We start from the raw sequence: 22,466 nt of genomic DNA, 5'->3' as shown, positions 1-22,466 counted from the left end.
CCTGGTCCTGGTCCTAGCCCTGGTCCTGGCCCTGGTCGTAGCCCTGGTCCTAGCCCTGGTCCTAGCCCTGGTCCTGGTCCTGGCCCTGGTCCTGGTCCTGGCCCTGGCCCTGGTCCTGGCCCTGGTCCTGGCCCTGGTCCTGGCCCTGGTCCTGGCCCTGGTCCTGGCCCTGGCCCTGGTCCTGGCCCTGGTCGTAGCCCTGGTCGTAGCCCTGGTCGTAGCCCTGGCCCTGGTCCTGGCCCTGGTCCTGGCCCTGGCCCTGGCCCTGGCCCTGGCCCTGGCCCTGGTCCTGGCCCTGGTCCTGGCCCTGGTCCTGGCCCTGGCCCTGGCCCTGGCCCTGGCCCTGGCCCTGGCCCTGGCCCTGGTCCTGGCCCTGGTCCTAGCCCTGGTCCTAGCCCTGGTCCTAGCCCTGGTCCTGGCCCTGGTCCTGGCCCTGGTCCTGGCCCTGGTCCTGGCCCTAGCCCTGGTCCTGGTCCTGGCCCTGGTCCTGGCCCTGGTCCTGGCCCTGGTCCTGGCCCTGGTCCTGGCCCTGGTCCTGGCCCTGGTCCTGGCCCTGGTCCTAGCCCTGGTCCTGGCCCTGGTCCTGGCCCTGGTCCTGGCCCTGGTCCTGGCCCTGGTCCTGGCCCTGGTCCTGGCCCTGGTCCTGGCCCTGGTCCTGGTCCTGGCCCTGGTCCTGGCCCTGGTCCTGGCCCTGGTCCTGGCCCTAGCTGAACGGTCATCAGTAGGCCGTAGTAAGCAGGTGAGAAGGGTCAGGAAGAGGAGAGATTGGCCGTTACCTCCACCAGGGTCCCCGGCCTTCAGACGCAGCCTCTGGCTCAGCCTCAGCCCTTTATCTTCATCTCTGAATGGCACACCTGGAAGAACAACACCCACCACAGGTCCACCCCCCAGCGCCTGTCTTCACCTGTCACACCGGGACGGAGACGGCCGGAGTGGTTGGGGGGGGCTGGGTATGGGGGGGTGGGGGGGGGGTGATGTGGGACCTGGCCAGTGGGATTGACACATAAAGTGGTGAATTAAAGAAAGTGAGATAGTGGGGCGAGAAACGGAGAGCAACACAAAGAGAAGAAGAACGGGGGGGGGGGGGGGGGGGGGGGGGGGCGGGGGGGGGGGACAAAGCAGACCGAAAGACGACCGAGAAAATAGAAACTGCTTTGCCCCGGCACAGCGGACCCCTACGGACAGGTGGCCCCTTGTTCTACACAAGGGGCCACCGTTGTAATTGCTCACTCAAACCAACATAATAACATCGGCCCACAGCGGCTGGAGGGTGTGGACAGCCGGTAAACAAAGTGCTTCAGCTGGAGCCCTCCCACCTGCACAACGTCTGCCACACACCGGGCGCGCACGTCTGCCACACACCGGGCGCGCACGTCTGCCACACACCGGGCGCGCACGTCTGCCAAGCCCATCAAATCAAAGTGGAATTCCTGTACGTTTCTGTTATTCCCACAATGGCAGTAGTGGTAAGTGCTTATACCTCTGCAGATAGAGAGAGGGACAGAAAGGTGGCTGGACCCAGAAATTACGTCAGAAATTTCCACCAATTAATGATGAGTATTAATGTGCATACTGACGAAGTCCCTCAAATAAACGATGAATTAAAAAGACCAAAATTTGAACTGATTCACCATTCTGTGAATTAAATACTCTGAAATAGCTGATTAATAAAAACCCTTCCTCGAACATATTCAGACCTGTTCACGTTGACATTGCTCGGTTTCTATCCACTGAACTCTTCCTGCCACGGTTTGTCATTCCCTGTGACCTAGTTTGTGTGTTATTACACCACTACAACTTTGGAGAAAGTAAACAGCTGTAAAATATTTAATGGTTACAGTAAGGCTATGAATTTAATTGTCCGGAAAGGAGTAAAGCCGTCTGATCAATAGACCAGATCACTTAGCGGCCATATATGACCTGAACCCACTTAAAGAAAAACGAATACTGAATGCAACCTGGGCGGCTAAAGGGAGCACAGACCTAAATGTAATGCATTCGGTTTCCCCGTCACATCGCCCTGCCTACGATACCACCCAGGGTGCTCAAACAACTTCAAGAATCAATTGTTTTATGCATGCACATTAACATACACGCGCACACACACACACACACACACACACACACACACACACACACACACACACACACACACACACACACACATTCCCACTCCCCAAGGTGGCAAAAAATATACAGTTAAAAATGCCAAGAAATTGCATTTTTAACTGTAATTGTGAGTAATTATAATAATTGTGTGTACGTTTGGTCTGCTAAAATGTGTAACCTTTCCTTTGACTTTATTTAAATCTGAAGTTCATTTTTGCCCGGTTTTGGCTGTTTATTGGTCTTTGCCTTTGCCATATAAACACTTTCTTCAAGGAAATAGTTTGTTCCACTTCAGGGCACGGACAGAGTCAGAGGGAGCCGGCTGCCACCACACACACACAGATGGCTGGGCTAATTATTAGAGCTCAGGCCTCAGGAGGGATCTCTCACACACACACACACACACACACACACACACACACACACACACTATATACTAATATGTTATCTGGGTTTGACTTTACTAGGCTTATTTGGAACAATAACCTGAGATGGTCAACAGTCGTACACGTGGCTTTATGAGACATTTCCAGCTGACCTGCTTGTTAAACACAGTAAACAGGTTGAACAAACACAGGGCTGTACAACGTTTAACACACACACACACACACACACACACACACACACACACACACACACACACACACACACACACACACACACACACACACACACACACACACACACACACACACATCAAACTGAATAGTGGTCGATGGAAATACGCTTCAGACAGATACACAACATGACTCTTATATTTTCCCCGAAAACACAAAAACACACGCGCACACACACACACACACACACACACACACACACACACACACACACACCCCGGGCCAGGAAGGACCCCCCCCCCGCCGGGTAGCTCGGGTTAATACGTCTCTTTACGACACAAGCGGAGGAACAAACATGGGCCTCAGCAGGGAGTTAATTACTCGTTGCAGTCAGGGCCTGTAACAGGGACGGACCGATATGGCGCAACACCTGAAGCTATTATCACACCCTCACACACACACAGGAAGACACACACACATGAACACACGCGCACACACACACACACACACACACACACGGACAAATGCGCGCACACACAAAAGCTCGCACACACTGTTCAGCAAGGTCAATTAATAGAGGCACCCACACACACGGTGTGTGACAGGGTGGATTAAAAAGATGTTTTTAGTGACTGGCTAGGGGGTCCCTCTTACCCCACTAGTCTATCAGCAGGGCAGTAACAGACTTAATTAAGAAAATAGGTTCAGCAAACACACGCACAAGGAAGTCATCCAATATACACCTTCGATCTACAACGTGAATGCGCATGCTTAATTAAGCATGAACGTGTAAAGCACACAAGTGTGTACCCTCTCACGCATGCATACACACACACACACAGTCGGACTGTCATAGTTTTTGGATGAAGGCTAACTGTTTCCTATTCTTGTTATTCTTGTCAGATATAGATAAGACCCATTGCTTTAGTTTCATCCTGGCTTGTTTGGTCACCTGTCTTATAATAATTCCTTACAACGCTGTGTTCAACTTAGTTCACTCATGCCCAATATAGTGCACTATTTAGGGCGTCACCAGGTTCATATAGTGCACTATTTAGGGGGTCATTATGTTTATATAGTGCACTATTTAGCGCGTCACCAGGTTCCTGTATAGTGCACTCTTTAGGGCGTCACTATGTACATATATACTGCACTATTCAGGGTGTCACCATGTTACAATATAGTGTACAATTAAGGGCACCATTATGTAGTGGTCAAATCTGGCTGCACTAATTTATGCTCATAATGCAGAGTGGTGCATTATGAGTTATGAGTTCAAAGAGTTAGAACTGAACCATTCTTATTATAGAGAATAGGGAATGGTGGAACAAGTTAACTAAATCAAACACGGCCATAGTGTTCACTAGTGTTCTAGTGAACTAGGGTATCTAAGCCCCCCAGTATCTGTCCCTCCGGTCGGTCTTAGTGCTTCTGTATCTGTGTGTTCCATCTCGGTTCTGATTCCTGATTCGAGCCTCCATTATTCCGGCTATCGGGTTCGTTCCTTGGCCTGTTGAGATCAGCGGAATCAACCAACGATGGATGTAGCATTGCGTGCAGTCTTTAGTGAATTAAATAATAGGGTTCTAAGCTAATGCATGAACACACAGAAATCAAAGTGATGTTTAATTAGTGGAACGTCGTTTGGACATCAGCTCATCTACATCGCCCTGCGGCAGCCTGTATGTACACATCTGGGTCTGTGTGTTTGCATGTGACAAAGAACCGCAATGAACGGGAAATAAATGCCCTTGTTGCCATAGCAGTTATCAAAACACTGCTTACATGCGAATATCAAATGAATGATCGAGGGAATGAAATCCTCCCTCCCCCTAGATCAGGTGCTCTTTAATTGCCTGTCTCTTTAACACACATGCACACACACGCAAGCACACAAATGAACACACACCATCGCCCACACCCACACCCACAAAAACGGAGTCAAACGTTTTGTTAGTCTGCTGAAAGTATGTCATTTGAAAAGCATTATAACTAGGACTGTATAAAAACATAAAAGTCAGTGACTAAATGCCATGTAACATCAAAAAACAAGAAAAACATCGACGAAAATCCAACATTTTGGTGGAAGTGGAAAACCAAAAGCAGAGGGCCAGAGGGATTCATTAGATAGAAACTTAACACACGTCTTCAAAGTGTTCCAAACAACTGGAGCATTTTTGCAAAACGCATCCCGAGGTGTCAGAGTGTGCGTGTGTGTGTATGTGTGCGTGCGTGCATGCGTGCGTGTGTGTATGTGTGTGTGTGTGTGCTGTTTCAAATGTGTGCCATGTGTACATGCGGTCCTTCACATCATTTGCGTGCAGAAGATCATCTCAGTGTACTCGCTGCTGGCGGTGCAGTGAGGGTTGATCTACCTTCTCCCTCCTCCCACGACGTGAATGGAGCCCGGGCACGCTCAGACGATGGCATCACGCCCGCCGTCCAAAGCGCTCCCCGGAGGAAGGATGCGGGGACGGTGGCCTGCCCTCCGGCGGTCTTAACGTCGTTACGCAGGCCTGAGGTAGCAGAGGACACAGACAGTTAATGGAGCGTTCCAAAGTCATCCTACTGATCCGCTGGACTCCGGCAGATGGGGTGGAACCATGTGCACTCTGGGCACGGGGGCGGCCCGCCCCCCGCTGGCGATGCGCCCGTTGGCGGCCTGGCGTTGCCATAGGGCGGGAGGGGGGCGATGTGGCCGTTCCTCGCTCTGGAGTCGGACATTGTGCATAAGCATGGGTGCCTTGGGCCAGCGGGCTAATGAGGTATTTGTAGCCTAGCTTCGGGGCAAGGAGATCTACTGCTGTAGGAATAGGTTGGAAACCCTTCACCGCGCTTTGTAGAATAACATTACCTGACTGTGAGAACGGACATGATGCGATGCAAGTGAATGGCGATCCATGAAATACTGTGCTGTGGCCTCTGTGGTAAGTGAGACCACTGTGATGCGATATGATGATCACATGTCGGCCAAACACAAACAAAGGCCAACGATCCAAACTATATGGTCCCCGTCACATGTTCTTTGGGAGTTTGACGAATATAAGCTGACAAATATGAATATGTGTCACGCTTCACTGATGCACAAGGCTTCGGTTGGAAAGCTGAAGGAAGTGAACTGAGGCGAGATCAGTAGAATATGTTATATCTGCAGGGATGTTATTCACATACAGAATGTCTCGTCTAAAACGACAAGTAGCATTTTGTTTAGCATAACCACTTGACATTCTAAATATCAAGCAGCCCTTTCCCATTAGATAGAAAGCACTAAGGTGCCAGGAGAAAGTGGGGCTTTTCAGCCTTTTTTTCTTTTACAGACATTTAATCTTTCTTAAGCATTGCCCTTTCTCACTCAACTTAATTGTACTTTTCATCTTGTTTTGCCCTAGTTTATACAAAGCGGTCCTTTTTCCTTTTTTTAACTTCATTTTATGGTACCCCACTGGCTATAATTTGTCTTTTGGTCCCTTCACTGGATTAGTGGTTAATCTAGTGACTGCCAGCCCCTCAATCAACATAATTCATCATGGTACATTGTGAGCTATGCAAGCCTCATTTTTGAAGATGACCTGACATTTTTCACAGCTGATTTAATGACATAATCCTACATTCCTATCAAAATACGAAAAGAAAAATACGAATCGAACTTTAAAATACAGAAAAGATGAAGGTCTGAAAATCAAAAAAAAATAATAATTCAATCTGTCCTATAAATACAAAACAAATTGTATCAATTCATTCAAACAATCATCGGTGCATTTAGTTATTTATTAAAAGAACTAATGTAATTAAAAACAACATTAACAAAAGGATTAAGCTTTTGCTATCAATGTAATTGTTATGAGTATCGGTAGGGTTAGTAATAGTGGTAATAGTTCTTTCTTTTTTTTCTGGGATCGATAAAGTACATTTTATCTTATATATATATATTTATTAATCATAGTTGTGAATGAATACACTTCTATCCCCCTTGCACTGATATATATTAAAAAGATGACCTTATCATGAATAGTTAGAAAAAGATATCAGTCTTCATTTTGGTTTCAAACCTCTCATAGAGGAAAGATCCTGCCAGGTCCCTGGTGGTAAGGCCTAAAAAAAAAAAGTTTGGTTCCTGTTGGTTGTCAGTTGAGGTCACGGGTAGGTAGGGAATTTATTTTATTTTTTCCAGCGGCAGCGAATGATAGGTAGGTTGTTTTCATTTAAAAACGAGAGAATGCGCTCATCCTTGTACAGAATGAAGACGTGCTGTACAAAAACGTAATTTTATTTTATTTTTTTCTTCCAAGATCATAAAATAATTTGGGTCGCACATAAATAGACAGGGTCGGTCGGAAACCAGAACCGAACAAAACATTTTTTTTAGGCCTAACAGACTTCAATGAGGCTGTTGAACTAAATCAAGTTTAAATCATTTATTTTCTTCACTGCTTAATTGTTTGTATTGTGAAAGTACTTGTCACAAGTATGGTTACAATTACTTGTAAAAATAATTGTCGTCCTGCGTTGAAAATCCTTGAGGCTGATCTTGCTGCAGAAGGCGGCCAGATCCAGATAAGAGTTGGCTGTGAGCCATCCAGCAGCTTTAAAAGGCAGAACTCTCTTTCTGAGACTTATTCAGCAGAGTTATTCAGCAGAGTTATTCAGCAGTGAAAGTGATAAGAGCTGTGCAGAGAGAAGAAAAGCAGCAAAGAACCTGTCAAACATCAGAAGATCAGAAAACCTCAGTTGTTAAAAGTTTGATTGTTTTCTAAAAATGAAGATGACGAGCGACAAAATCCCCATCAGCCCTCTACTGGTTCTCCTGGCCTTGCTGTCCATCACTGAAGGTAGGTCCTAATGATTCTATATCATGTGATTGTTAAGAGTAGGAGGGTATGCAATAGACACGTGTGTTGAGGTGTTCCACCCTCACCTTTGTCTCCTAAGGTACAAGTCTGCGGGGGTTGGGGGTGGAACTGCGCTGCCGCTGCATCCAGACAGAAAGCCGTCTGATTGGTCGTCACATCAGGGAGGTGGAGATCATTCCGGCCAATTCTCACTGTGAAGAATCTGAGATCATGTGAGTCCTCCTCAGAAATTATATGTTCACATCACCTCCCTCTACAGTGATGTTAGCCCCTTAAATCTCATGGAGATCGTTCCTTGAACCTTGCTGGGATATGAGAAGTGGTTGGTCGTACTCATTGTCTGCTTCATGTTTGGTGTTTCAGTGCCACTCTGAAAATATCGGGCCTAGAGGTCTGTCTGGATCCTGAAGCTCCATGGGTCAAGAAAGTTATTGAGAGGATGATGTCAAGGTAAGCCCAGAACCCTCTCTCCTAAAGGCAACCAGACTCTCAGATTCATAGGTCCAGAACTACGCTTGAATGATCAGCACAAAGTATTGCTTTGCTTGTAGATCCTGGATTGTGTAACTTGACCCTTTGAACATAGAGGATAATATGTTTAAAGCTTCTTCGAATGCTTTCACTAATCATTTATTTTCCACCTCTCTCCACAGCAGAAGACGTTTAAATCTCCAAACAGAATTGTTCAATGCTGGGCTGTTTGTGGACAAGCACCATCAGAAGTAGTATTACCATGAGGAGACAAGGTCACTGAATTGTTGGTGTGGTTGACAGAATATTTGTGTTATGTTCGTGGTGAATTAGTGCCGGGCACTATTAAGCTATACCTCGAATAATTGTTGCATGAAACATGAATATGTTATGTTTCATTATTAGCATATATTTTTTATAAGAGAGTTGTTTTATCTACCTCTGAGGGAGTTTTCCCGTCTTTTCTCAATTGTATAACTTGGAAAATGTTTAGAAACTTCTTGAATTAAGTTTTGTTTGTTTTGTTGGTTTCCCTATGTTAATTTTACCCCCAACTGGTTATGTGAACATGGTTGTGGGTTACGCCATATTTCCAAGAAACTGACCACCATTCGCATGCCAATGTCCCTTTGTTTTAATTTATGTTTTAACATCCCGTCATTAGTCACATTCAATCAGTTACATTTTTGACAGTTCTGAAAATACGGCTACAAAACGATAAATTCACGTCAAAAAGAGTACGACCTTTGCTGGAGACGTGAAACCCCGCCCCTCTCCCCGAAACCGCGAAGGACGTCGTCAAGGGCGTCAGTTTGTTTTTAGAAGTGGTGGGGACAATAACCATAAGCTTGAGTGTGGTTTGAAAAGTGCTGGGTACCCTTATGTAAGCTATTCATCCATTCAACGCTGCATTACAATATGCTCTACAGTGTATAGTCAGGTGTTGAAAATCCTATTCGAACAATAAGTTGAAAACACAGTTTGTGTTTTGGCTTGTTTTGCAAAACTGCGTTGGAAACACCATGGTATTGGCTCGGGATATGTAATACTAATACACACAGGACAAAGAACAGTGTTGGCAATTTAACACTTATCTTGACATCAACAAAGTTTACCAGACAAACAATGCCAGACTGTAAAGGGGGTACGAAATGAAACGAGGTACTGAGCATCAGCCTTTTGAAGACGAGCAAGGGCTGCTGGTAGCATATGTTATGCTGCATTAAAAAAAAGAAAAAAAAAGCGCCCAGAGGAGAATTGCATCTGCCAAATCCTGACCACCAGTAAACACTTGCGAAGGACCAATGTAGACTTCACTCATTGCAACATCATTAGCAAATTGCCCGCAGATAAAATCCCCTACAGTTTAGGATAATCACACAGGTTATGCGAGAACATATTTATGTCAGGATAGGCCTACCAGGCTCCAAGTCGTCACATATCTCAATCAGACAAAACAACTATAACCACATTGGCATAGCAATCGCACCGTGTGTAGCTGCTACTAGCTGCAATCTATACAATGCATACTAGCTGGAGCCCCAACCAGAATCAGATCACAATTGCTTAGGATCGTGGGTAACCTTTGGCCAGGTCATCACGAGCAAACAGAACCAGCAGCAAAGTTTACGTAAACCAATTTCTTACCTTATGTGGCCCTACACATGCAGGCTAAATGATGTATCCATATCGTGTCACAAACATGCTTTTTACAGGAAGCAAAAGGACCGGCTATTTTCTGAATAAAAATGTCAATTTTGGCTGTCTATCTTGAAACTTCTCCAGTGCGTTCACACCAAACGCGACGGGGCAACAAGATCCCATACAAAGTGAACGTATAGACGCGTATCGGGCGAATTTTTGGGATTTGTTTTGATTTGTCGCGCCACACTTTCGCCGTGCACAGGCGAGCGCGTTCACGAGGATTTGTGGCGCGACAAATTCGCTCGAGTTGAAATATTTGAACTTTGACACGAATTTCGCGTGATGACAGCCAATCAGCGTTCAACAGCGTGGCCACTGAGTGACATGTGTAACGTAACAGCCAATCAGCGTTCAACCGTCAAACTCAGTGCAGTGCAGTCCGGGGTGAACTGCAGCATGGAGGAGAAAGTGATTGTTGCCGTTTGCGACTCTCGGAGCTCTATATATAATAGTATATCATATAATATAATTGTATATATAACATCATGGCAAAAAGCTCTGTGCGCCTCCGGATGGCCGTAGCGCGGGGAGCTCATAGGGATTGGGCTTCTCGGGAGTCTGGGTTTGTTTACCGGCGTTGCTATGGGTTCCGGTCGTGTGTGTTCCAACGGTTTATTAGGTAGGTCTATCTAATAAATGATGTCTTTGTGCGCGCCTATCGCATGATTTTAGACTCGACGAATTCGGTTGAGTATGTGGGGATTTTTTCAGTCGCAATTGGTTTGCACATTTTTAAAAGTGGTGGGGACAAAATTCGTATTTCAAATAGTGGGGGGGACATGTCCCCCCCGTCCCCCCCGTAATCGACGCCTATGGACGTCGTCCAATCAGCCCCTTGATGAGTCACAGCAGAGTGACCCCAGCCTGCGCCCCCCAGCGGTCGAGGGCTTCGAGTGGCGCCTCCCTCACACATCTCCGTATCAACCAGCCGACCTTTGGCTGGTTAGCTACTTCAGCAGCGCTATTTGGAGCGCCGAGTGGAGCGGGTGCTGTGGCAGGATGGGCTCGGTGATCACCGCCTGCCCACCGGCCATCGATAGAGAGAGCTGGGCGGTCCTGGAGCTGCTGTTTCATCTGTGCAGCATGTAGCACTCGATATGCTAATTCCGATATGCTTTACAATGGGTGTGTGTGTGTGTGTGTGTGTGTGTGTGTGTGTGTGCTTGCGTGCGTGCGTGTGTGATCATGTGTATTTTTATATCACTGGATTCCAAAAGACTGGGATTGAATGGTGATGTTCGTTTAGGCAGAAAGAGTGAACAGCAAGGAAATTAACGGAAAGCACAAAATGTAACGTGAACTCTAATTAATTAGGTTGTACTAGTAGTAGTGAATCCAAGTTATGGTGGAACAATGCTGCACAAATGATTCATTCAAATAAATTCCCTATACTACTTTATTAATGCTTTTAAAGTGCTATCAAACACATGGGATTGCATGCACAACCTGTTTGGCTGATATGGTTACCCAATACTCCTTATTGATTTAGCGTTGATGCGACACTGCGCTCCTCCTCTTATTGAAGGTGTATTGAAGGGCCGTTAACAGGATTTCACGCAGCCCCAGAATGAAAATAAGGTGAGAGCATTTTTAGAGGCAGGCTCTGAGTGTTTGTTCCTTTAAGTTCTGGAGTAAAGAGGCTATTGAGATGCAGAAGGTCAGCCTAAGGACGGTGGACAGCCATGAAGGAGCAGTCCTAGGGAAACTAAATACCACAAAAAGATTGCAAAATTGTATAATGAATTATGTAATAAGCAATGTAACAATATAAAACAGTGTGTACTTTATATGGAATAAGGTTATGAAACTGCCCAACCCTTACCCCTAACCCTAATCCCAGAGTAGAGGTTTCCTACTCCTAACCAAAGTGTAGTTACTTGCGGTTGCATTATTTTAAGAGGCGTTCATACTTGTCTGATTAAGACTGTAACTGGACAGTATGATGTAGTCTTACCGACTAGGTTAGCGCTATAGGCCTGGGCTGGAACAGCATGAGGAGGCCAGCAGGACCTCAGTTGTCTAAGACGATTTGTCGGATGAGGTGAGCCGCGGCAGCAATATGATGCGTTGATCAGTATGTTAACAAGCCCTTAAAAAAATAACTGGCTCGGAGAGGCCGACGGCGTCTGACACACACAGCGATGCTACAGAGAGACAGGAGAGAGAAAGACAGGCCATCAGTGAAGGCAGTCAGGTGAACAGCCAGAAATCAGCGGCCCTTTCACCACCTGCACGGCTGCCTTTCCGGAGGGTTCTTCTTGGTAATGGCGGGTTTGGCGTGTACAGCGGCATCCAATCAAATGTCTTCGATAATAATAGTTCCTGTTCTCTCAGAACGGGGTGTGAAAGGAATTCTCTGGAATCAATCAAACTCAATCAAACTGACTTCTGGGGAGCCATTGTGTCACCCAGGAGGGGGGACGGGGGCAGGGAGACACACATTAAAAGGTGACTTTCCTTTAGAAACCAGCTTCGTATGGATGTGGTTAACACTTGGTTTAAGTTCAAAGGGGAACGTCAGGAGCCATCAGCAAAGGGCCCTCAGCAACGCCACTGTGGAGCGAATGCTTCGACCAAAACATCGGCACTAACCCTATAAAGATCTTCAAGGCATCTATAATCACACGCACATTAGATCTATGGCTGTGGAAATAGGATCTCTGGATTAAAACATATTGTTTAGTAACTATAAGCCACAAAAATCACACTGTCTATGTGGGGGATGAAGCTACAGCAAAGCTACAGATGCTAAACACTCAAAAGTTTGCATATCGATAGCCAATCATGACCAATTTTAGATAAGAGCCAACCGAGAGACATCTCTGGCCAATCTTTGACAGCAATCACCCAGTCGCATGGCCCTTGAATGGAGATACAGCATTGCTAAATGGTTGTTTAACCATCTATTGACGAATGAATAGGGCTGGTTTCTTGAAAGAGCTTCCATTGGTTGTCATGAAAGCCATATCTCACAGCGTCTGGTGAGGTGACGCACCCTATGAACAACGGCCTAGGTTAATCCATCCAGAAATTGTTGCATGAATTTGTTTTGCCAAATTCACCTGAAGCAGAAGAGGGCTACTCTGTTGCATGCAGTGTCCAAAAACATGATGGTACTCAATAAAGTTCCCAATTCATGACTTAAAGTTTCTGAACTTTTCTAGGGAGCATTCACAATCTTCGCAAACTTAACAGCACCTTGATTTTTGACATATATTGCATGTTAACCTCTGTGAAAGGTTGGATTTTTGTTTTAATGTCGAAAACAATAGCATGTCTTTCTCGCATACTGCCATCTTTGTGCTAGTATTAGAAACAAAAATCACACCCCACGTTAAATACTTTGCAATATGAAACATAAATATTAGCTAAACCCTTTTGACAAACCTCTGAGTAACATGCATACTCACTCACTCTCATTGTTATAGCTTTCAGGCTGCAATTCACTCTAACCACTTTTGTGTTATGAGCGCAATGAAATACCCATAATCCTCCTGGTTTAGATTATCTTGTCAGTTTTGATAGTGGTGAGTCGTGACTGCCTCCTGATGTGTCATCTGGCAATCGGCCCATCCTAGTGCCTGGGTCGCTGCAGGTTTGTGTGGGCGTGCGTAGGTGTTTGTGTACACACCTGTGTGTGTGTGTGTGTGTGTGTGTGTGTAGTATTGTAGTTTGCACACATTCGTACGAGAGTGTGCGCAGGAAGTAGAGCACCTGCTGACACCTGCTAATGTTCATTAAATCATTTAGCAGCGTGACATATCAGTGAGATGATGAAAGCTGGGACTCAACAGAGAAGTGAAAGGTGTCTGCACGAGAGGCGGGAGAGAACATCAACACCAAAGTGGATATCATCATTGTCAGCAAATAAAACTGAAAGAACATGAAAAAGACCCACAGAGAGATATGTCAATATACAATCAAATAAACATATGAAATCAAGTGTGAAACCTTGGGGCACACTAAAGTTATACACTCCATTGAGTTGCTATCAGTTCGGTTTCATTTGGGAATCAATAAGAATCAATAATGACTTAAATTGTGCTTTCATATGGTTGAGGGCTTCGGCAGTATCTTCCAGCCAACGAGCACCATGGGTATGGAACGATTTTGCCTACAGCTATATTTGTAATCCCATAACAAATTATTTTCCTCAGAAAAAAGGGAACTAAAAGCGAATAAAGATGGCATATTATATAGTTAAATGGTACATCCTAGTCATTTAGCTTATGAAGTACAACTGTCTGTAGAACCGTTTAATAAGTTGACTAACGCCTCCGAGCAGAGACAATTTGACAAACTTTGTTTACCAGATGGGAAGCAAAGAACGAGCAAATGGAATACAAAGGTATAGATAAGGCTATAGAGCATAATGGGTTTATAGGATCTGCATGTTTTTTCCAACACTAAAAATATAAATATTTTGCAGAGAACACAAAACACTGTATAATTGTACTGCTTACAATGTATAATGGTGTATAAAATCCTAACAAAAGTGAAGACAAGAACAAAGAACAAGAGGTGACTACGACAAGACGAGGTGGTGGTGGTTGGCCAGCCACAGCTGATGCCCATAGCAAGCAGACAGACACACACACACACACACACACACACACACACACACACACACACACACACACACACACACACACACACACACACACACACACACACACACACACACACACACACACACACACACACACACACACACACACACACACTTCATTTTCTAAGACAAACCTGTGAAAGTGATAAAAGAAGACCAACCACTAAAAGCTTCAACAAAGGTGATCTGTATTGACCAGAGAGAGGTCATCATAGCGGTGCGTTGAACAGCAAAGCTGAGGTAAAAAAATAACAGAATCAATCTATTGGAGCGAGATGTGATATTGACGTGTTGTCCAACTCTTGAGATGTGTATAGAATCCATACTCTAGGTAACTACACACAAAATCTTTCTCTACTATGACATTGATACTGTATTCTATGAAACTGGCATATTAAACTGCAGTATACATAACGATCCTAGAATCCTCAGTTCAGCCAATGGGATTCAGCCCTCATCAAGGGAAGAAAAAGGCACTATTATTCAACAGGCAACTAGTGTCCTTGTGTGCCTTCTTCTCTGTCTCCATTCCTGAAGCCCAGAGGGAAAAGGCTTTTCGCAAGTCCATAGCGTTCAGGCCATGGCTGGAGCTCTCCTAAAAGCTATGGTGTCATTGTTGTCCAATCTACACCCAATAGCAAAATATTCAATACAGAGGATTTTATAGAACATATCTAACACATTATTATTGAAGGAATACGTTCTTATTTTTTAAAAGGGGATGATACCTATTTATTTGGGGCACATACAAAGTGTAAAACAGGGTTTGCTAAGGAGCTCATTACGTTATTTTCGAAGAGAATATTGTTTATGAAGCATGCGTGAGAGCAGACACATTGATATCTTATAATATAATAGCCTATTAGTTAAATGTACTTATTGTAGGCCTAAGTCACTTTGGATAAAAGCGTCTGCTAAATGCCCTTAATGTAAATGCATAAGTTGCCATAGTATTTCCGGTGATTATTTGCCCTGAGCATGAGTCATGACATTGCTAACTTTCTTACTTCTTACTTACAGAGTTTGGTCTTCCTTTTGTCTTTTTGATGACTAATTATCTTCCGCATGTTGAATGTCGTGTCGTGTTCTGGACTTTAGCATTTTAGCTCCTCAATGTAGGCGCATGTCCTTCATTCCTGCTTTAACTAGTTTCTCGGGTCAAATAGAGAAATACTGCCATCACCTGGTAGAAGTACGGTATCACCACAGATTGAATGGGGATGAAGGCGGTTTGGACTGAACGGAGAGATTTCACCGCTTCATCGTAGGAAAAACACAGGTGTCGCTCATTACACTAATTATGGGTCTGCCGTTAGTAGATTACACTAGTGAAGATAACACATTTAGCATGGACACAAGCTATAGAACATTCAAATCACGTTGGCACTAGGCAATTCATTGTTAATCAAAGAAGACCCAACAGCCTTTTGCTTTTTCATCTCACATTTTTATTTTAAAAGGTCTTGAATGTCAAAATGTTGTCTGTGAAAAATTACATTAAACAAACTATAACTGTTGTGACTCTGGTAAATAAGGATAAATTGAAATCACTTGCAATGCAATTTCACCAAACCTTTGATGGATGCTTTAGGACTTTAACTTTAAATCACGTTCTATGATTGATGTTAATCTGGATATTAGTTAAGTAAACCTAATCCACACGTTATTTTCATTGGTCTATCATAATGAAATATTAATAATATTTTCAAACCTCATGCCGACACAATAGTTACACAATAACTTGATGTTATTGATCGATTTAAAGTACATCGACTTTGGTAGGCTTACATCAATTGCTTGATGTAATAGCTTAACCCAAGCATGACATGTATAATCCACTATAAATTCATTGAACACTAAAACCCGTTCCACCTCTCTGGCTACATAACATAATAGCAGCCCAATATGCATGCCTTATATCTGACTCAGTCTAAGCTAGCCTGAGGAGCTACAGCGTCCCCTCTTCCCCATCACCGGGGGGTCCCTGCCTCACTTGAACCAGTGCATGAAGTTGGACTGGGCCGGAGGGGAGCACATGTTGTTTCTGCAGGAACCCCCGTAACCAGGGGGACAGGAGGAGCAGGGGACCCCCACACGGTACGGGGCTTCTCCGACCCAGTTCCCCCTAAATGGGAAACAACACAATGCCATTTATTCATTCATTTTTAAGAAAAAGCCAATTTAGTCGGTGTATGTATGTAAGTATTAAGCATGTATGTATGCATGTATGTGCGTGTGTGTGTGCGTGTGTGTGGGTGTGTGTGTGTGTGTGTGTGTGTGTGTGTGTGTGTGTGTGTGTGTGTGTGTGTGTGTGTGTGTGTGTGTGTGTGTGTGTGTGTGTGTGTAACCATTTATATTACACAACCCTGATTGATTGACTCTAACTCAATCAATCAGGGTTGGTCATCAGAATTCCTTCACATCATGGAGCGTGCCATGTCATGATCTCATGGAGCGTGCCATGTCATGATCTCATGGAGCGTGCCATGTCATGATCTCATGGAGCGTGCCATGTCATGATCTCATGGAGCGTGCCATGTCATGATCTCATGGAGCGTGCCATGTCATGATCTCATGGAGCGTGCCATGTCATGATCTCATGGAGCGTGCCATGTCATGATCTCATGGAGCGTGCCATGTCATGATCTCATGGAGCGTGCCATGTCATGATCTCATGGAGCGTGCCATGTCATGATCTCATGGAGCGTGCCATGTCATGATCTCATGGAGCGTGCCATGTCATGATCTCATGGAGCGTGCCATGTCATGATCTCATGGAGCGTGCCATGTCATGATCTCATGGAGCGTGCCATGTCATGATCTCATGGAGCGTGCCATGTCATGATCTCATGGAGCGTGCCATGTCATGATCTCATGGAGCGTGCCATGTCATGATCTCATGGAGCGTGCCATGTCATGATCTCATGGAGCGTGCCATGTCATGATCTCATGGAGCGTGCCATGTCATGATCTCATGGAGCGTGCCATGTCATGATCTCATGGAGCGTGCCATGTCATGATCTCATGGAGCGTGCCATGTCATGATCTCATGGAGCGTGCCATGTCATGATCTCATGGAGCGTGCCATGTCATGATCTCATGGAGCGTGCCATGTCATGATCTCATGGAGCGCGCCATGTCATGATCTCATGGAGCGCGCCATGTCATGATCTCATGGCGGGTGCCATGTCATGATCTCATGGAGCGTGCCATGTCATGATCTCATGGAGCGTGCCATGTCATGATCTCATGGAGCGTGCCATGTCATGATCTCATGGAGCGTGCCATGTCATGATCTCATGGAGCGTGCCATGTCATGATCTCATGGAGCGTGCCATGTCATGATCTCATGGAGCGTGCCATGTCATGATCTCATGGAGCGTGCCATGTCATGATCTCATGGAGCGTGCCATGTCATGATCTCATGGAGCGTGCCATGTCATGATCTCATGGAGCGTGCCATGTCATGATCTCATGGAGCGTGCCATGTCATGATCTCATGGAGCGTGCCATGTCATGATCTCATGGCGGGTGCCATGTCATGATCTCATGGAGCGTGCCATGTCATGATCTCATGGCGGGTGCCATGTCATGATCTCATGGCGGGTGCCATGTCATGATCTCATGGAGCGTGCCATGTCATGATCTCATGGAGCGTGCCATGTCATGATCTCATGGAGCGTGCCATGTCATGATCTCATGGAGCGTGCCATGTCATGATCTCATGGAGCGTGCCATGTCATGATCTCATGGAGCGTGCCATGTCATGATCTCATGGAGCGTGCCATGTCATGATCTCATGGCGGGTGCCATGTCATGATCTCATGGAGCGTGCCATGTCATGATCTCATGGAGCGTGCCATGTCATGATCTCATGGAGCGGGCCATGTCATGATCTCATGGAGCGTGCCATGTCATGATCTCATGGAGCGTGCCATGTCATGATCTCATGGAGCGTGCCATGTCATGATCTCATGGCGGGTGGTATACAGGAGAAGCTGAAAGCAGTCATCCCACCTACTTTGGTGAGTAGTTGCAGACCAGGTAGGTAGCTTCTCTCCACAGAGCTCCCCACACTAGCATGTTAGCGCAGGTCTGCACAGCACAGCCCACCCTGTTGGTGGTCGCCCACACCATCTCCATGGAAGGAAAAGACACTCCTCCTCATTATAATGCCATGATGATGAGGACATCTCTATTAAGTAGATGCGTTGTATTTTAACAACAAGTGAAAACTCTGGAATCTCCCTGTGTGTTTGCTGCCACTGCATACAGACAGACAAAAGGTTTATGTTGTTTTTTTTTGCATATATCAAACTTTCAAATACCATTTTAATTTAATACTGTGCCTCCAGCATACTCCATAAAACGACTCAATTGAACTACAGATGATTTATGGCCCATTTTACAAATATTGAATATTTGTACAAATATTAGGTGCATGCAACTCAGAAGGGGAAAATCCCCCCCCCCCCCCCCCCCCCATATCAGTTAAAGGACCCATTAGCCGTTACAAGCCGTTTTGGAAATCGGCCCCTTATGACATCACAGATGGGCGTGTCCACCTAGATCTGTGCTGGATAGATGAGCAACGTGCGCTGGGTAGGCTGGTAGACTGATCTATCCAGCACGCATCTAGGTGGACACGCCCACCTGTGATGTCATAAGGGGCAGATTTCCAAAACGGCTTGTAACGGCTAATCACACCACACCTGGTGGCATGTCACAGGACCTCTAAAAGACATAGCCAGTTGTAGGGTCGCCACATTCAGCCCATTGGAACATCACAGGACCATCCTGCCCCTGAAATGAACAATGCTGGGAAATGCGTGGATTTAAAAGCAAACTCACACAAACAGCGGGAGGAAGTACCTGAGTGTAGTGGGTGCACATGGGGCCATAACAGAGCAGGGGGCAGGCCGGGTTGCAGAGGCCGGGGTAGGGGAAGGCGTAGTCCTTCACCTCATCGAACCAGGGCTCCACCAGCTGCACGATGGAGGTGTAGCTGGTGGAGAAGAGGCGGTGACAGAGTTTGTGCGAGCCGGCTTTGTTCATCTGTGTATGTTAAGGACTACTCACGCACATGCACACACACACACGCACACGCACACACACACACACACGCACACACACGCACACGTACACACAAACACACACACACACACACACACACACACACACACACACACACACACACACACACACACACACACACACACACACACAATTTGACCCCAAGGTACAACCCTTACTTAATCTGGCAGTTTGATAGGCTTTGAACTAGCCAATCAAAATCAAACAGAAATTTGTTTCGCGTTCAATCATTATTTGAGCACATTTGCTCAAAGTAAATTTTCTGCAACTTCCATTACATTTTTTATTCTCATTCTGTGTTCCGATTTTATTCTGGGTCACCCCCACTGAACCCGTCCGGGCGAGGCCCTGTATGCTGGGCTACTCACCGCCCGGTCCTGACCGACAGGTTCTGCCCGTAGAACTGGAGCAGATAAGCGGGTCCGTGATCCCACCAGCAGGTGGCAGCCCAGGCTTCGGCTGTCCTGGCCAGATCGTTGTCCCACACCTGTTGGTCGCCAAGGTCATAGTGCAGATCTCAAAACATTGCATATGAACTGTTTTTGTTTAACAAACTCACCAATAATCATAGGAACGAAAATACAAAAATATTTGGCTGAAACACGCAAGCATTCCTGCAATCGTAAGGTATCTAGGTGCGGCGAAACTGGATCACTCACACGTATAAATATCGCTGCTGCTTCTACAATAAACCTCACCGCTGACTGCTGTTATCGGCCCGGGCAGCTAGCCATTGCGGGAGGAGGGAGCGAGAGACATGTGCCATCTGATCTAAGTGGTTTTCTCCTGCAGAAGGGCATTATGTCAGGGTGACCTCAGGATTACACCATCCCTGATGGATACCGGGATGGAAGACTGGAAAGGTTTGTGAGGACGAGTCATCTTGATTCTTGACCATGGTGGGGATGGCAAGAGGCGTATACAGGCCTACCACGAAAATAGAGGGGGACCTGGCTGGACCTGTCATAATTTATAGGTCTACTTCGACTTTATTGGATTCAATGCAGGTCCAAGCACAACAGCAATTCACCCGATTGTCTGCAGAACAAATGCTCTTGAAGCAAAATTTCGGTTTTGGACCACATGCAAGAGCCAACTTGTTCTATGCTGCCACCCACTGGTTAAATTGTGAATAATTGTATAGAGTTGAATTGTGCGCTTCTCACAAAATCTATTGTAAAAGTTGTTTAAGTGTTGCAACATTTTGTGCCCATTTGTAAGTTCAGAACTGCAAACTCGAAATGTACAGATAGATTTTCTTACCATATATTCCATATTTGCTGCAGGTGGAAAGACGTTGGCTCTGACTTGGTTATGATAATCCAGGATTTCAACCATATCGATCTGCGTTATGTAGCGTTTCCTTCGAGCCCTGATTGGCGTCTGCGACACTCTTGGTTTATTCGCGTTGAAAACGGTGAGGTTGCTTGCAAGAAATGAATCTATATCTGAGTTTAAAGCCAGTGTTTTTGCTTCGGGCGGTGAAGCTGTGGCCAGCAAGAATATAGCGCACAAAAAATACATGTTTCTCATTTAAAGGTTTATGATCAGATGCGCAAAATAAAATAGGCTGTCTCGTCTCTTGGACCTCGGCATTCAACTTTATCAGAGATTTCTGATGAAAGATGTATCCTCTGATGTGGAACTGAGGAGACCCCCACCCCCTTTTTCTCTTTGGCCTCAATTAGCCTACCAAGTCATCTTTGCAGTTCTGCATGTAAAGTAGATTTAATGTTGAACAATCGTTTTAAATAAATAGGATTTAGAACTATTTTGCTAATGATTTCTTGCTATTTATGTTTGACACCCAAAAACTCTTCAGGAAGTTTGCAGTGCTATAGGCCTATTTCACATTGTAACTCAATCATATCGGTCAAATGTAGCCTATAAGTGACATTTATATTTCTAGAAGGGACAATAGCCATTTCAACTTATCCATAGACGACCCAAATCAGTTGCCATTAAATTTAACTGAAACCGAGACAACAAACAATGGGTTTTTATGTGCATCCTATTTTTCCTGATGTGTCCTATAACTCTTCACTTAAAAACGCTGTAACATCCGTCTCATGTTTTTCTTTCATAGGTTATCAACTAACATATGCACTTACATAATTTGTTGTTCACTTACAACATGGCTCATGTTGTCCTTTGCCCGATCTATCAGGTTGAGGTTGCTTGGAACATCAAACCTGGTTCCTCTTAATTTACATTGGTGCACACAACGACAATTTTACAAGCTATTAAAAAGCTATTGTAAGCTGCTTTTTCCTTTTTCATGTTCTCTGTTCTCTGTGTGACAGCCCGAGTAAAGTCCTTGCCTTATTTAGATACCAAAGGGCTCCAAACATGAGGTCAGGCTCATGAAAAAAACGGAGAATAATAATAATGCCGTTCCGTGCGTCGAGCCAACTTGGCCCCTGCAAAGCAACGAGGGAATGCGGAGGAGTGATTGTAACTGTACCTCACCACCAGTGTGCCAACCTTTAAAACAAAAGGTTCAGTTTCGAACTGCATTTTATCATCAGGAGGCAGCAGCAGCACACTTCACCGAACAGCCGAGCAAAGATTGGCATTGATTTCATGTGTTGTTAGGAACGGTTAATTTTGTAATTTTGTTGAATAAGTGGGTTTGTTTTACTTGGCAGGTGGGAGAAGGATTTGTTTGTCGGCTGATTTAATGCATTGGCCTTTAGAAGCCTTTAAAGGTGCCGTACTCCTCCAAGGTTGGCTCAACGTTTATAACAAACCGATAAATATGTGTCCCATCTGACATGACGACCTACCTACCAACCAAACACGCTTTTTGATCAAGAATTTAAATATATTAAATGTTAAATCAAGTCAAGATAGTTCTTCAGAATATTTTCAATGGAACCATCGTGATGCTTTCAATATGCCATAATCTCTTGATATTATTCTAAATTGGGATGAAACACTGACAATGCTCCATGATGCTTCAGTATTGCTGAAAGACATCTTAATACAGATCCTAAAACCAATATTCTATCGGAAATCAAAACACAACTTTTGCTAGGTCGATGTCTGCAATCCTAAATGTTTTGTGAAATC

The 22,466-nt window shown here is 45.2% G+C and overlaps 2 protein-coding genes across 2 annotated transcripts; one reads left to right on the top strand and one right to left on the bottom strand.

Annotated features, from left to right (window-relative positions):
• Positions 1 to 5,046: 5,046 nt before the first annotated feature.
• LOC132462403 (peptidase inhibitor 15-like) lies at positions 5,047 to 21,090 on the bottom strand. The gene is made up of 6 exons (XM_060057921.1): positions 20,658 to 21,090; positions 19,763 to 19,881; positions 19,173 to 19,305; positions 18,322 to 18,437; positions 15,319 to 16,425; positions 5,047 to 5,182 (listed from the first exon to the last, which is right to left on the bottom strand). The coding sequence occupies exons 1-5, from the start codon at positions 20,925 to 20,927 to the stop codon at positions 16,290 to 16,292; spliced, it is 774 nt and encodes a 257-aa protein (XP_059913904.1). The 5' UTR covers positions 20,928 to 21,090; the 3' UTR covers positions 5,047 to 5,182; positions 15,319 to 16,289.
• LOC132462386 (permeability factor 2-like) lies at positions 7,308 to 9,202 on the top strand. The gene is made up of 4 exons (XM_060057891.1): positions 7,308 to 7,495; positions 7,596 to 7,728; positions 7,880 to 7,966; positions 8,170 to 9,202. The coding sequence occupies exons 1-4, from the start codon at positions 7,423 to 7,425 to the stop codon at positions 8,240 to 8,242; spliced, it is 366 nt and encodes a 121-aa protein (XP_059913874.1). The 5' UTR covers positions 7,308 to 7,422; the 3' UTR covers positions 8,243 to 9,202.
• Positions 21,091 to 22,466: the final 1,376 nt, after the last annotated feature.

This window comes from Gadus macrocephalus, chromosome 8 (genome assembly GCF_031168955.1).
Source record: "Gadus macrocephalus chromosome 8, ASM3116895v1".
Classification (NCBI taxonomy): Eukaryota; Metazoa; Chordata; class Actinopteri; order Gadiformes; family Gadidae; genus Gadus; species Gadus macrocephalus.
The sequence above is the reverse complement of the archived record's forward strand: the minus strand, read 5'-3'. Positions and strand labels throughout refer to the sequence as shown.

Bases quoted from the DNA above. Each gene is read 5' to 3' on its own strand.
- LOC132462386 (XM_060057891.1), top strand. From the start codon at position 7,423: ATGAAGATGACGAGCGACAAAATCCCCATCAGCCCTCTACTGGTTCTC. The intron at 7,496-7,595 runs GTAGGTCCTAAT...TTGTCTCCTAAG, and splicing joins CTTGCTGTCCATCACTGAAG to GTACAAGTCTGCGGGGGTTG. The intron at 7,967-8,169 runs GTAAGCCCAGAA...CTCTCTCCACAG, and splicing joins ATTGAGAGGATGATGTCAAG to CAGAAGACGTTTAAATCTCC.
- LOC132462403 (XM_060057921.1), bottom strand. From the start codon at position 20,927: ATGAGAAACATGTATTTTTTGTGCGCTATATTCTTGCTGGCCACAGCT. The intron at 19,306-19,762 runs GTGAGTAGCCCA...CTTCTCCACCAG, and splicing joins CTGTCGGTCAGGACCGGGCG to CTACACCTCCATCGTGCAGC. The intron at 16,426-18,321 runs GTAGGTGGGATG...TTTCCCATTTAG, and splicing joins GTCTGCAACTACTCACCAAA to GGGGAACTGGGTCGGAGAAG.